The 12,134-nt window shown below is 40.5% G+C and overlaps 1 protein-coding gene across 1 annotated transcript in view; it reads left to right on the forward strand.

Annotated features, from left to right (window-relative positions):
* The window catches only part of tbck (TBC1 domain containing kinase), a 148,690-nt gene that overhangs the window by 20,072 nt on the left and 116,484 nt on the right, over positions 1-12,134 (forward strand). The window contains exon 4 of the mRNA XM_042345361.1: positions 11,977-12,091. Coding sequence (XP_042201295.1) covers positions 11,977-12,091 — 115 coding nt within the window. The remainder of the gene's footprint in view (positions 1-11,976; positions 12,092-12,134) is intronic.

The following is a 12,134-nucleotide window of genomic DNA, read 5'->3' on the forward strand; positions in this document are numbered from 1 at the left end:
CTGAACAAGAAGTGGGAAGCTTGCCAGTCAATTCGAAAAGGCAAGCTGCTTAAATTCTAGGACACTACCCAATGCACACTATAGGGGTCCTCAAGCATTGCTCTTTCCAAACTGTGCCTAATACTATCTGCGATTATGTGAGTGAGCAGGGTGGCTTCTCTCCAGGGAATGAGTGCACATTCTGTTCCAGACAAACGGAAATTTCTGTGTATACGTGGAACTTTCAGTCTGGTTTTAATACTCTTAAAATGATGATGGATTTCTGCACGAAATACCCCAACTCGCCAAAAGAAAGTAGACTTGCTCCTCCAGCTGCACCCAAAAATAGCTAGCAAGTGAATCTCTCTCTAGCACTCTCAAATGCAGTCTTGCCTTCTTCTTCCCTGCTCAAGCTTATGTTATCTGTGTCTTGGCAAATAATCCTATAGATAAAATTAGTCATTCACTTCATGAATGTTTGGGATGTCCTCGTGATGTGAAAGGAGCTATACAATTGTAATTTTGTGTTGTATTGTTTGTGAGACATTGATGTGTGCAAATTGTAAATTGTCTGGGTCGCTAACCTTTACAGTAAATCCCTTGAAATGCTTTGAGGCATCCTCCCAACATGAAAGGTTCTATATCAAATAGATTATTATATTTTCTGCTTAACTTGCCATTGCGATCTGCATTCTAACTTGCACACTTGCTTTACCCAAACTTTGTGATATCCTGTGGCCACACTCCCTCATCCACTCCCTCCACGTGGCTGTCTCGGGTCTGTTTCATGATTCCCATCATTGGAGAGTGATCTTTTAGCCAATTTGCTCAATAGAACTAAATCTCTCCAGTTTGCTTTCTCCTTCTCTGATTCAAAAACTTTTCTAAAATCCTACCTCTTTGACTGCAGCTCATGCTGTCGCCACCACTGTTTCAAAAAGATCCAGTTGTTGAAACATTTGTTTATTAGTATGGGCTTTATCACCTCTGAAGGCTGCAGGTCAGAAATTGTTGATTGTTTTCATAAGTCACGACCCTCAAAATAGTTTTTCTTCCCTATTTGCCCCTGTTCTAACAGGGAACCTCTCATGCCCCTGCTGCATAAAGCTAGGCAGAGAACTGCTAATATTTGTTACATTGCATACTTGTTGCGTATACAAACGAAAAGATCTGTATTTGATGGGCAACTTAGGAATGCCAGCAACTGTTGTAAATGAAAGTCAAAGCCAAAATTCAAGCTATCACGTCATTGTAATGCCTTTGTTTATGCGAACGTAAGTTTGAGATTGAAGTTCTATAATAAGGTACAAAGTAGGAGATGCACGTTTACAGTTATAAAATCAAATGTATGTTTTATTGTCTTCACATTCCTGCCCACCTCTAGCTTTATAGCTTTATTTAAGAGAGGGAAACACAGAGCTTGTTCTTGTGAGCTAGAAGGGGAAAAACTTCAGAACAGTTGCATCTTATCTACCAGCTTTGATAAACAATCTTTGGAGCTAAGTCTTGTTTTTAATAGAAAAATAGTATTCACTGTTCCGAATTACATTCAAACATAAATAAGCACTGTGACAACCATTGCATCATTTTTTCATTAGTAGAGGCTTTGTGTTTAATTAAATAAATAAAATCCTTGTGGAATGTTGTAACTAAGTTAACTAGAACATTCTTGGAACTTTTATTTGAAAAGGAACAAGGTTCTGCGCCTGGATTTAAAGCCGAGGAAGGGAAGGAAGAGGTTGAGTGAAACAACCTTAATTAAAAAGACAACATGCAACTTGTTGCGTTTGACTGAAATTCTGCTTTCTGACATTAAGTCATTACTATGGTAATTGACCTAACTTGCAAAAGACACATTTTAGATTTTCATTAGCTAGTTCCAATGAGTACAATGAGAAAAGGCTATTCGGGCAATCAAATCCATTCCCTCCCTGCTTCAGGCTTAATCACCCTGTGGTTCAAATGTGTCAGACTGGCCCAGTGAGTAACACTATCACCTCTGAATCAGAAGGTCATGTATTGAAGCCCCACATCAGGACTTGAACCTCTTGTAGTCTAATCTGACATTCCATTGCAGTGCTGGATTGTCGGAAGTGTCGTCCTTTGGACGAGAAGTTAAACCAGGTCCTGGTGACCTGTTCAGGTGGACTTTAAAGATCCCATGACACTACTTGAAAAGAGAAGCGAGTTTCTCAACAACATATATAGAGCACCTTTCATGCCGGGTGACGTCTCGGAGTGTTCTCTCAATGTCCTGGCAAACAATTCCCCAGTAAAATTGGAGACTCCATGGCTGTTTGTGGGATATTGCTATGGGCAAAATTTGCCATGTTCGCACACAAAATAGACTCAATCATACCTGTGAGGCACTTTTAGACATCTCAACAGCATGCATTATATCAAATGCAAATGCAAAGATTATTATAGATTTGGTATAACATTTAAAATGAGCAAACTGATAAGCTGAGAGTTTCCTTGAATCCGTGATTCAGCAATTGATGGTAGATTTCATAATCACAGAAAGCTAACATCTTGATATGAACATTTCCTAACCAATTTTGTCTTAATAAGTTTAGGTTTAGCTTTCAACAGGAATCAGATTTGAATTGAGGTTTCAGACCTAGTAAGTAAGTAAGCAAGCAAGCAATGGAGAATATAAGCAATTCTCAACTTTTAATTTTTAGCAATAATTATGTAATAATAAGTATTATTATAACAGTGTTAGACAATTTGCTATGTAAAAGGAAACATTGATTGTTATATTATCTTCACAAAAGCAGGTGTTGAGGGTACATTCTGAACAAGAAGCACTTTGTAATGTGATTTTGCAATGAAGTGAGCAAGTACTGTTATCTGAATGCATTGCATTGTCCATCTGCCTAGTCACATATACTCTCAGGACTGTGGTAAATGTAGTTGCATTCGCTTTGTGGACTAGTGTTAATCTTGACCTCTGTCAACAACACTGGAATCTGTTAAAAATTAAAAACTAATATCCTCCATTTTTTATCAAGAGTTGACTGAGGATGAAAATTTCATGCATATGGTTAATCTAAGGCTGAAAGAGATAAGAAGAAAAGGTATCTGTCAAGTATTCTTGGAGTTGAGTCAAATGTAATGTAGAACATATGTATAGTACTATAGTACAGGTACGGTACATATAGTAGAGAATTTTAAAACACTGTGGAAAGAAAGAAAAATATGCTTTCATTCTTTGTATTAAGAAATTGTAATCCCTGACTCACTGGTAAAGAAGAGGCAATTGATGTCATATTATGGTAATGATGAATGAATCCTTGATACGTGCAATAATCCTTATAAAAATAACTACAGAAACATTGGTGAAGTGACACGGTGATGACTAATAACTACCCAGTTTGGCAGAATCACCTTTAAACTGAATGGCTCCCAGGTGACGTGCTTGACAAGAGAATGGCAGAATTGAGTCAACCTTCTGTGGCAGTCTTTATGGTTTGATTCCAGAGTCAGGCAGTACTGCAGTACTGCAGGGCACTGCTGATGACAGACCAGCAGCCTGGCTCATTGTGTCACTGCGGCAGGGATTGTTCCCACTCAGCTCCTGATAATCCTGCAAGCCAAAGCCTTAACAAGTAAGGTGGTCATAACTGAAGGAAAGTTTCAATGGCAAGCTGTGCGGTTTTAGCTGATTAAGCTCGAGCAGTACCCCAGCACACATTCCGGGTTTCCCAAGCCTTGGCTCTTGCCAACCTGCACCTAATATTCTCTGGTATTAGGTAAGCAGGATGAATCTCTCTAGTGCGTATCCTATTCCAAACATGGGAAGTTACCATATTTAGGTGGCATGTGTGGAACTCTGTTTTGATACTCTTAAGCAAAGTGATAGATTTCCACATTGTCAGAGACCCAGTTAATCTAAAAAACCATTGTGGTTGGTGTTTCAAAGTAATAATTTTAGATTTAATGGTAGGACATGGACTTCCGACTGTTTTTGATGAATCAAAGTCTATTATCTGTGCCAGGTTGTTGCACAGATTGGATGGAAGCTGATTGTCTACACCTATAGGTGAGTAAGTGACCGAGTGAGTCATCACATTCACATTCATGCAGTGAACCAGTTAGATGCTCATCCAAGGGAGATTTGGGGAAAGAGATTGACATTGATGGTTCTTAAAAGAACCAGCACAGACACGATGGGCCAAATGTCCTTCTTCTGTGTTATAAATTTTGATGGTGTCTCTCTAGGGTGCTTTAACCTACGGTCAAACAATCCCATTTGTACTGGTTACATCCACCTTGTAATACTTCAAGCAGGAGCATTAATAGCAGAAGCTTGAAAGCAAGTCATCATTCCTTGAGGAACTGGTAAGACACACATAGCGAAAAATAATTTGAGATTGAAGAGAAATGAAGCATTTTGTGAATTCACTACACATGTATAAACAGAAATGGGAAAGCATGACATTCTTACGATGGCACACTTTTGAAATAGACAAGTTATTTCGTTGCCCACCATCCATTTTCGTGACCACATTTCACATTTATCTTTATCATTGTTATAATTCCTGCAAACCTGCAGATTACAGCTGTGTAATATTGTGTGTTTGCTCTCCCTCTGGTGTTAATATTGAGTAACTGCGCAGCTGAGAATGAGAAATTCCTCTTGTAGTGACTGATGATATACTTACAATAGGCACACCCATTCAAAGTACACACCATCACAGTGATTGCACTTAGTACTGTAGCAAGAGAAATTTCACTAGTTTCCAGTTTCTCATTAAACTAAATTTAAATTGTTTAACTAATAAGGTTGTTGATTGGTGGCATGCTGCTTTTAGATGAATAAAACGGAGTTATGAACCTTTCAGGAAAGATCTTGGGGCCTCTTTCTTCTAGGGAATGAAAATGTAACTTGGCTAAAATGGACAATTCCAGCAGTTTATAACAGTGTTTTTGCTTTAAAAGAAATGTGGTTGGAGGAAAGCTGAAGCTGGTAGAACAGGAAAGGCTGTTTTGTTGTCTCTGGAACGTACCAAGTGATTTGAAAATCAATTGACTTTTTGTGTTCAAAATGATTCATGTTCATATATATTTCAAACCTGAGATTCTTTTGTAATAGTTTAACAATTTATTAGTAAGTTGGGTGAGTGCTTTAAACAATAATAATAACCCTTACATTTGATACAGTGTTAATGTGCTATATAATATGCAAGGATTATTATCATTATAGTGTCTTTAATGCACAAAGCAATGTCCCACAAACAGCCATGCAATGAATGACCAATGTTATTTGGGGATTGTTGGCCAGAACACTGGGAGAAACACTGATCTCTTTTCAAATAGTTGTTGGGATCTTTAAAAATCCACCTGAACAGGAAGAAGGAACCTTGATTTATAATGTTTTATCCAAAGACTGGCAACTTCAACAATGCAGCACACCCCACGCGCTGCATTGGAGTGCCGGCATAGATTATATGAGTTCTGAGTCCCAACCTACAACCTCAACACATAGGATTGAATAGTCCTAGTCTCATGGCTGCCAGGAACTCAAAGTGGTGTATGTAATCGATAAAAGGTTGTTTAGAGATTAGGATATTGCTTTGCAAGCGAGAGATCTGGGTTCGATTCCCGGCAGGGCAAAACCTTGGGCAAGTTTCTGTCCTCCATACGCCTGATAATAATCCCTCAAAAAAACAATAATAAATTGGTTGTTTCAATCCACGACTATTTGTGGGACACTGCTGTGCGCAATTGGCTGCTGTATTTCGCCCACAAATATACAGTCAATTCACTTTACAGTCTATTCTGTGAAGCGCTTTGAGATGTTTAGAAGACATGAAAAGCGCTATATCAAATGCAAGGATTATTATTGTTATATTGATCTACGTGGAAAAGCTATGTGTCCCACTCAAATCATGTTTCCTGCATGCAGTTGTGGAGTTTATCAAATGTGTGAGTGAGAATACAGTACTGTCTTCTGTTGTAAGCAGTAGAAGTATGAGTAAACACATGAAAGTTATCTTTTTTAAAACATTTATTTTTTCTACACTTCGATTTTTTTATTGGTGCGCGCAGATAGTTTTTCCCCCTTAATCTTTGTACAACATGGTGAGGGAAACTTGTTTTTAAATCTCTTCACTCCCTGGAATCTCTCCGACCTCCTCACTCCCCAATCCATCAGCCGATGCCTCCACTCGACTGGCACCGGCCTCCTGCTTGTCCCTCGCGCCCTCCACTGCACCATTGGAGGTTGTATATTCAGCCACTACACTCGAAACTCTGGAACACTCTCCCTCAATCCCTCCGCCTTGCCCCCTCCCCTTTTTCCAAGTCCTGCATGAAAACTTTCCTTTTCGACCGTGCTTACAGTCACATTCCCCCCTCAGGCTTGGAGTCAAGCTCCGCCACTGTTAAGCATTATGGGATGCCACCCTGTGTGGAGGGTGCTATATAAGTGCAAGTTGTTGTTGGATGTCAATGGTGGAACTGGAACCATTTCCTGATCATGGCACCCAGTGTAGATTTTAAACAATCCTGGCTCATGTTTGCAACACCCTCAGCCAAATGTCTCTACTCTTCCCTGTATAGTTTCAACCTCAATCTCAGAGAGGCAACCCCTCACCCCGTCCCATTGCACTAATAGGGCATTTTTTCAGCGCCTTGGACGTCCTCCTGACATGAAAGTCGTTTTACAAATGTAATTGTGTTGTTGTTGTTCCCATTGCCTACACCACCAATCCCTGAGTAGGTTTGCATATCATTGCTATACCCCCTCCCCATCTTTTGTGACCATTACCATGTCATCTGGGTCCCAGATTCACCTTTTCTCTCTCTCTGGTCTGCCTATTTAGTTGCAATTCCCCCCAACCCCCAAACTTTGTTCCGTATTATTAACACCTCTATTCCCCTGTTTTGTTGCAATCCCCACCCTTGTTTTGCATCATTAATACCCCTTTAACCCTTCATCCCCTGTCCTGTACCCCTTTTTCTCCTTTGTCTTCCTTGTCCTGCCTTCCCCTTCTCTGTTAGCCCTTAAAAACCTCTCCCTCCCAACATGCCCCAGTTCTGACAAAGGGTCGTGGACCCGAAACGTTAACTCACTTTCCTTTCTCCGTAGATGCTGCCTGACCTGCTGAGTGTTCCCAACGACTTCTGTTTTTGTTTCAGATTTCTAACATCTGCAGTATTTTGCGTTTTGTTCAGACAGACAATTAATTGCCTGACCTTGGCTTTTTTTTAAAGGAGCTTGGGGCCAGCATAATATGTATTCAGATATTACTCAGCACAGTATGTGGGCTTCAGAAAAGAAATTACATCCTCTATAGCAATTCATTGGCACAATTTCAGCGCGGCAAGATCCCACTTCTATCATTTTATCCTTAATTCTTTGACACCTCTAATTGAGCCAGTGAAGCACATTCTTCAGTGCTTATTAAATGGGAATGACATAATTGTGAAAATCCTTTGTGGTGGGTGTTTCAGCAGCTGAACAATCAATCCGTGTATCTTAATCTACAGAAAACTGGACATTTCATTTATTATGAAGCAAGAAGTCCGACTGACCAAGAATGGTGCTTACACAGAAACCTTTTAAACCAACTTAAACAACATCAATTTTATTCTATTGGGTTTGTTTCAAATCTGGTTTATAGCGAAAGAATATAGTTTCGTTTCCAGTTACTGAAAGGCACTTCTATTTTAACGATACCAAGACTAAGAGGAAAGAACAATTGCAGGTTATAAATCTCTAAATCACTTGCCAGTTCACTCTGCTTCAGAATGTTTCACCCTTGAGGTATTTTTGTCAGCTGGTTGTCTGACACATGTGGAAATCCATCACTGTGCTTAGGAGTATCCAAATCACACTGAGAGTTACACATATGTCATTGAGAGCACTGCCTGGCAAACGTCCCACTGCTTTCCCAGCTAGGACCACCCTTCCCATCAGGCCTTTGCCTTGCAACAACAACAAATTGCATTTATATATCACGTCAGCAAATCTTGACTGGACTGTCAAGATTTGCACCCAAGCTGAAATCAAGAGGGTTGGAGGGCAACTTGGGTGGGAGAATGTCTGAAGGGATGTTCAAAGAGGAAGGTCTTGAGACCTTCAGAATTATTAGGAGGTGAGTGGGGAGAATACCTGAACCCAGTCTGCCCCCCATATACTGCCGAAGAGTCAGGGTCACTGGTCTGTCATGAGCAGTGCCTTAGAGTGTTTCGGATCCCCCTGGTTTAACAACTGGACTATCGAGACTGCAAGAGTGTTGACTCCATTCTGACATTCTGTTGGCAAGTATTGCACCATGGAGTCAGCTTAGTTCCAAGGAGACCCCTTTACATTTCCTTCCACCCGTCTCCAAAGGGTAATTAGTAGTTGGTTATTTGGCATCTGATAAACTCAAGTTTGAGTCCTCACAAGGTGGATAGTAGGTACAAGGAATTCCCTGCAAGCTTCCTGAATGTGAAATTAATGCGAGCTTTGCCTCCCAATCTTGCTGCCCATCTTACTGCTCACAGTTCGAACACGTATTCCTGCCTATTGAGTGGTGGTTCCATCAGGTTACTGGATTATCTCTCCGGCAGGGCAAGCCCGCCCTGAGCCTGGTGACCAAGTAAGCTCTGTATTCCAGTATCTCCGCCACCTCTTTGTGAGGGCAGATCAAATTCTTCAGACCGGAAGTAATGCAATACCAATCTCAACCAACAGAGGGTTGAAAGCATAGTTGTTGCAAGGAGCTCAATCCTTCCCATAACAGTCCCTAAATTATAGGTGAGATTCTGTTGTATTCCACGTATCACGAGCAAATCTCAATAGGAGAACTTTTCTGGCATGTGCTTATGCAAGGAGTAACCAATAAGCCCGCTGGGAAGCTGGCTCCACCTCCAGGGTGCTTACTGAATTGGTGAAGGCCGGAGCCCTCCCTCCCGAGCAGTTGCTTCCCCTTTTTACGACAAATGCCTGATGCTGAACTTCACAAATGGGTTGAAGAAAATGTTGCAGTGCATGCCAGGATCTCGGAACCATGACTGAAGGGATGGTCAAAGAGGAAGGTCTTGAGACCTTCAGGATTTGAGATTCAGGATTTAACAGTTTGAGATCAACAAGGGAAAATCATAATAATATAAATACTAATCCTTGGATTTGATATAACAACAACAAAATTACATTTGTATTGCGCCTTTCATGTCATCTTTGAGATGTCTTAAAATGCTTCACAGAATATACTGTAAAGTGAATTGACTGTATACTTTGTGGGCGAATTGCGGCAGCCAATTGCGCACAGCAGTGCCCAACAAACAGTCATGGATTATTATTATTCTTGAAAGGATTTTTACCCCCGGAAAAGCGAACCACCAATTGACTTAACAACCGGGTTCCTACTTTCTGCTAGGTAAACAGGCGTATGGAGTAAGGAAACTTGTTTAAGGTCTTCACCCTGCTTGGGAATCAAACTCAGACGTTCTCACTTGCGAGGCAAGTGCTCTAACCACTGAGCTACAGGACTCCACAGGTCCTCTCATGACACTCCACCGCTCTTTGTGGTAACTCACTCCAGCTGTTGATTTCCCTCTGTGTAAACAAATACTTCCTGATGCCTGTTCTGAAATTGCCTTTCCATCCTTGAACCTGGGTCCTTTTCTCCTGCTGCCACAGCGTATATTCGTTAATCTTCCCTGGTAACATTTTCCAGAAGTCTATAATCCTTTCAGTAAATATGTTCCACCCAACTTTCTTACTCATCTCGTGTCCCCTTGTATTTGAATCCTTGGGCTGTAACCCAATATCTGTTGTAGTTTTCTTTGAGTGCTGCAGTGTAATTACTACAGATTCACTTCCATTTACAAATATTACTTACATCTGATCAAGTATTATTTTTTTAACCTTATCAACACGCTGTACGGTTTGAGTTACTGTGAAGTGTTTTGCAAGTAAAGATGGCAGGTAGTCTATCTCAGCAATATCGCAGCAATGGTAATAATTTGCATTGATATTTTAGATATGATTTCAAATAAACATCTTGAAACACTTTACAACATTAAATTGATGTTAAATTGATAGACATGAAATTAATGTTATATTGTCAAGCTTGGCAATTAATGAATGCCAGTAATGGCCCATAAACAACAATGAGGTGAGGTGAGTAGCCAATTAATTTGAAATTGGGGGTAAATTTGAATGAGAATTGAATAGAAAACAGTATAATTGGGAAAAATATTCCAAATTTCTTTGAAACAGGAGGAGGGTCCCTTTACCTCCATCTGAATGAGTTGAATGGCTTTTTCATCATCTCAATGTCTCCTATTTCAATAGAATAGACCTAACTTATTTTTAACCTCTTCTCTTGATTTTATTTCCTGATCTTTAGAATCAAACTGTTTGTTTGTTCTTTACCTTTTTACTTAAGTGTCCCTACTGTTTTAAGTTTATTGACATCAATGCTATCAATCCCTTTCATATCTTAACAATAAAACATGGGATTAATTATTGAAAGAACAGTGTTGTGTGATCACTTTTCATTTAAAGCATTTTTTACTAGCTAGCTGTGATTATTTGGTTCACCTGCTACCCTGACGTGTTGCAATGTATCACATGACTTGAGTATATTTACTGAGGCTTTGATGTCAGATAATGGAAGTGTAATGTAACATTTTATCTTATTGTGCTCTCTCCCAACTTCTATAAATGTCCACGTTCATTAGCTATCCACAGATCTGTTTTGAAGTGCCCTAAAGAGTTTTTATTTTATTTATGCTTATGTATGCTTGAAAGGATCACATAAAACTGAACTCTATTCAAAACACCATATTGGTTTCGGCATAAGTGACATTGCAGAGCAATTTAGTTAGACCTTTACCGATGTTGTGGTATGTTACTGGTCTCCAGGTTCCCTCACAGTTGCCTATGTTAAGAGGATTATGTTGAATGGGTTTAAAGGGATTCACAGGATTTTCCGTAATCTGGATGTAACTGCGTTTGTAGATGAACCTGGCAGCCAATTTGCACACAACAATCTCCCACAAACAGCCATTAAGTATTTATTTGAGGATTGTGGCCCCTGACCCTGGCACAAACTTCCTTCACTTTTCCACCAGTGCCATGTGATCCACCTGAACAACCAGATGAGCCTTTGTACAACATCTCAGGGATGGAACCTCCAAAAATGCAGCACACCCCCAACCCTGAATTGGAGTTTCAGATTATGTAACATTATGTGAGTTCAAAGTCCGGACCCAGGTCTTGAACTCACAACTTTCAGACTGAGGCAATAAACTAGCTAGGCTGACACTTTATTTTAGATGATTTAAAAAATTTACAAACACTGTATAGCATGGAAACCGGCTAGTCAGCCCAACCAGTCAGTGCTGGTATTTATATTCTACACAATTCTTCACCCATTCTTTCACCCAAGTCCAGCTTCCTATTGAACTCCATCCCCCAGTGCCTTCGCCTTGCTTCCTCCCTCTCCTCCTTCAAGGCCGGTCTCAAAACCTTTCTCTTTGACCTAGCCTTCAGCTCCCCTCTCGACTCTCAACCCCCTCCTCGATCCCTCCCTTCCCTCCCCTCACCCTGACCATTTCCCCCCTCCTCGCTCCCTCCCTTCCCTCCCCTCACCCTGACCATTTCCCCCCTCCTCGCTCCCTCCCTTCCCTCCCCCTGACCATTTCCCCCCTGCTCGGGTCATGACCCAACTGTGCAGCGCCTTGGGACGTCCTCCTGACGTGAAAGGCGCTTTATAAATGGAATCTTGTTGTTGTTGTTGTTGAATGCATCTACGCTATCAGTTTCAACCACTTCTTCAGACAGTGAATTTCACAGTCTCACTACCCTCAATGTTAAGGTGTTCCTCCTAAATTCTCTTTTTGGATCCCTATCTTATATTTGCAAGGATAAACTTGTGCGGTGGCATTTGCCTCCCACAACTGAAATGTTCTTACAAACTGTAAGAGTTTCATGAATTTAATAAAAGAGGAAATGTCAAAAGTACTGTATGTAATACTTTGTTTAATTTTCAGTCCAGGAAGAGTACTACAAACAGCCTTTGAAGTGTTGGAAGGTCTAGAATATATGAACAAATACCGAATGGTTCACAGAGCACTGGCACCTCATAATATTCTCCTGGATTGCGAGGTAAATCATTTCATCTTTCTTCCTTAATAAAGCTTACAAGGTT

Source organism: Callorhinchus milii, unplaced genomic scaffold, assembly GCF_018977255.1.
Source record: "Callorhinchus milii isolate IMCB2004 unplaced genomic scaffold, IMCB_Cmil_1.0 Scaffold43, whole genome shotgun sequence".
NCBI classification, from domain to species: Eukaryota; Metazoa; Chordata; class Chondrichthyes; order Chimaeriformes; family Callorhinchidae; genus Callorhinchus; species Callorhinchus milii.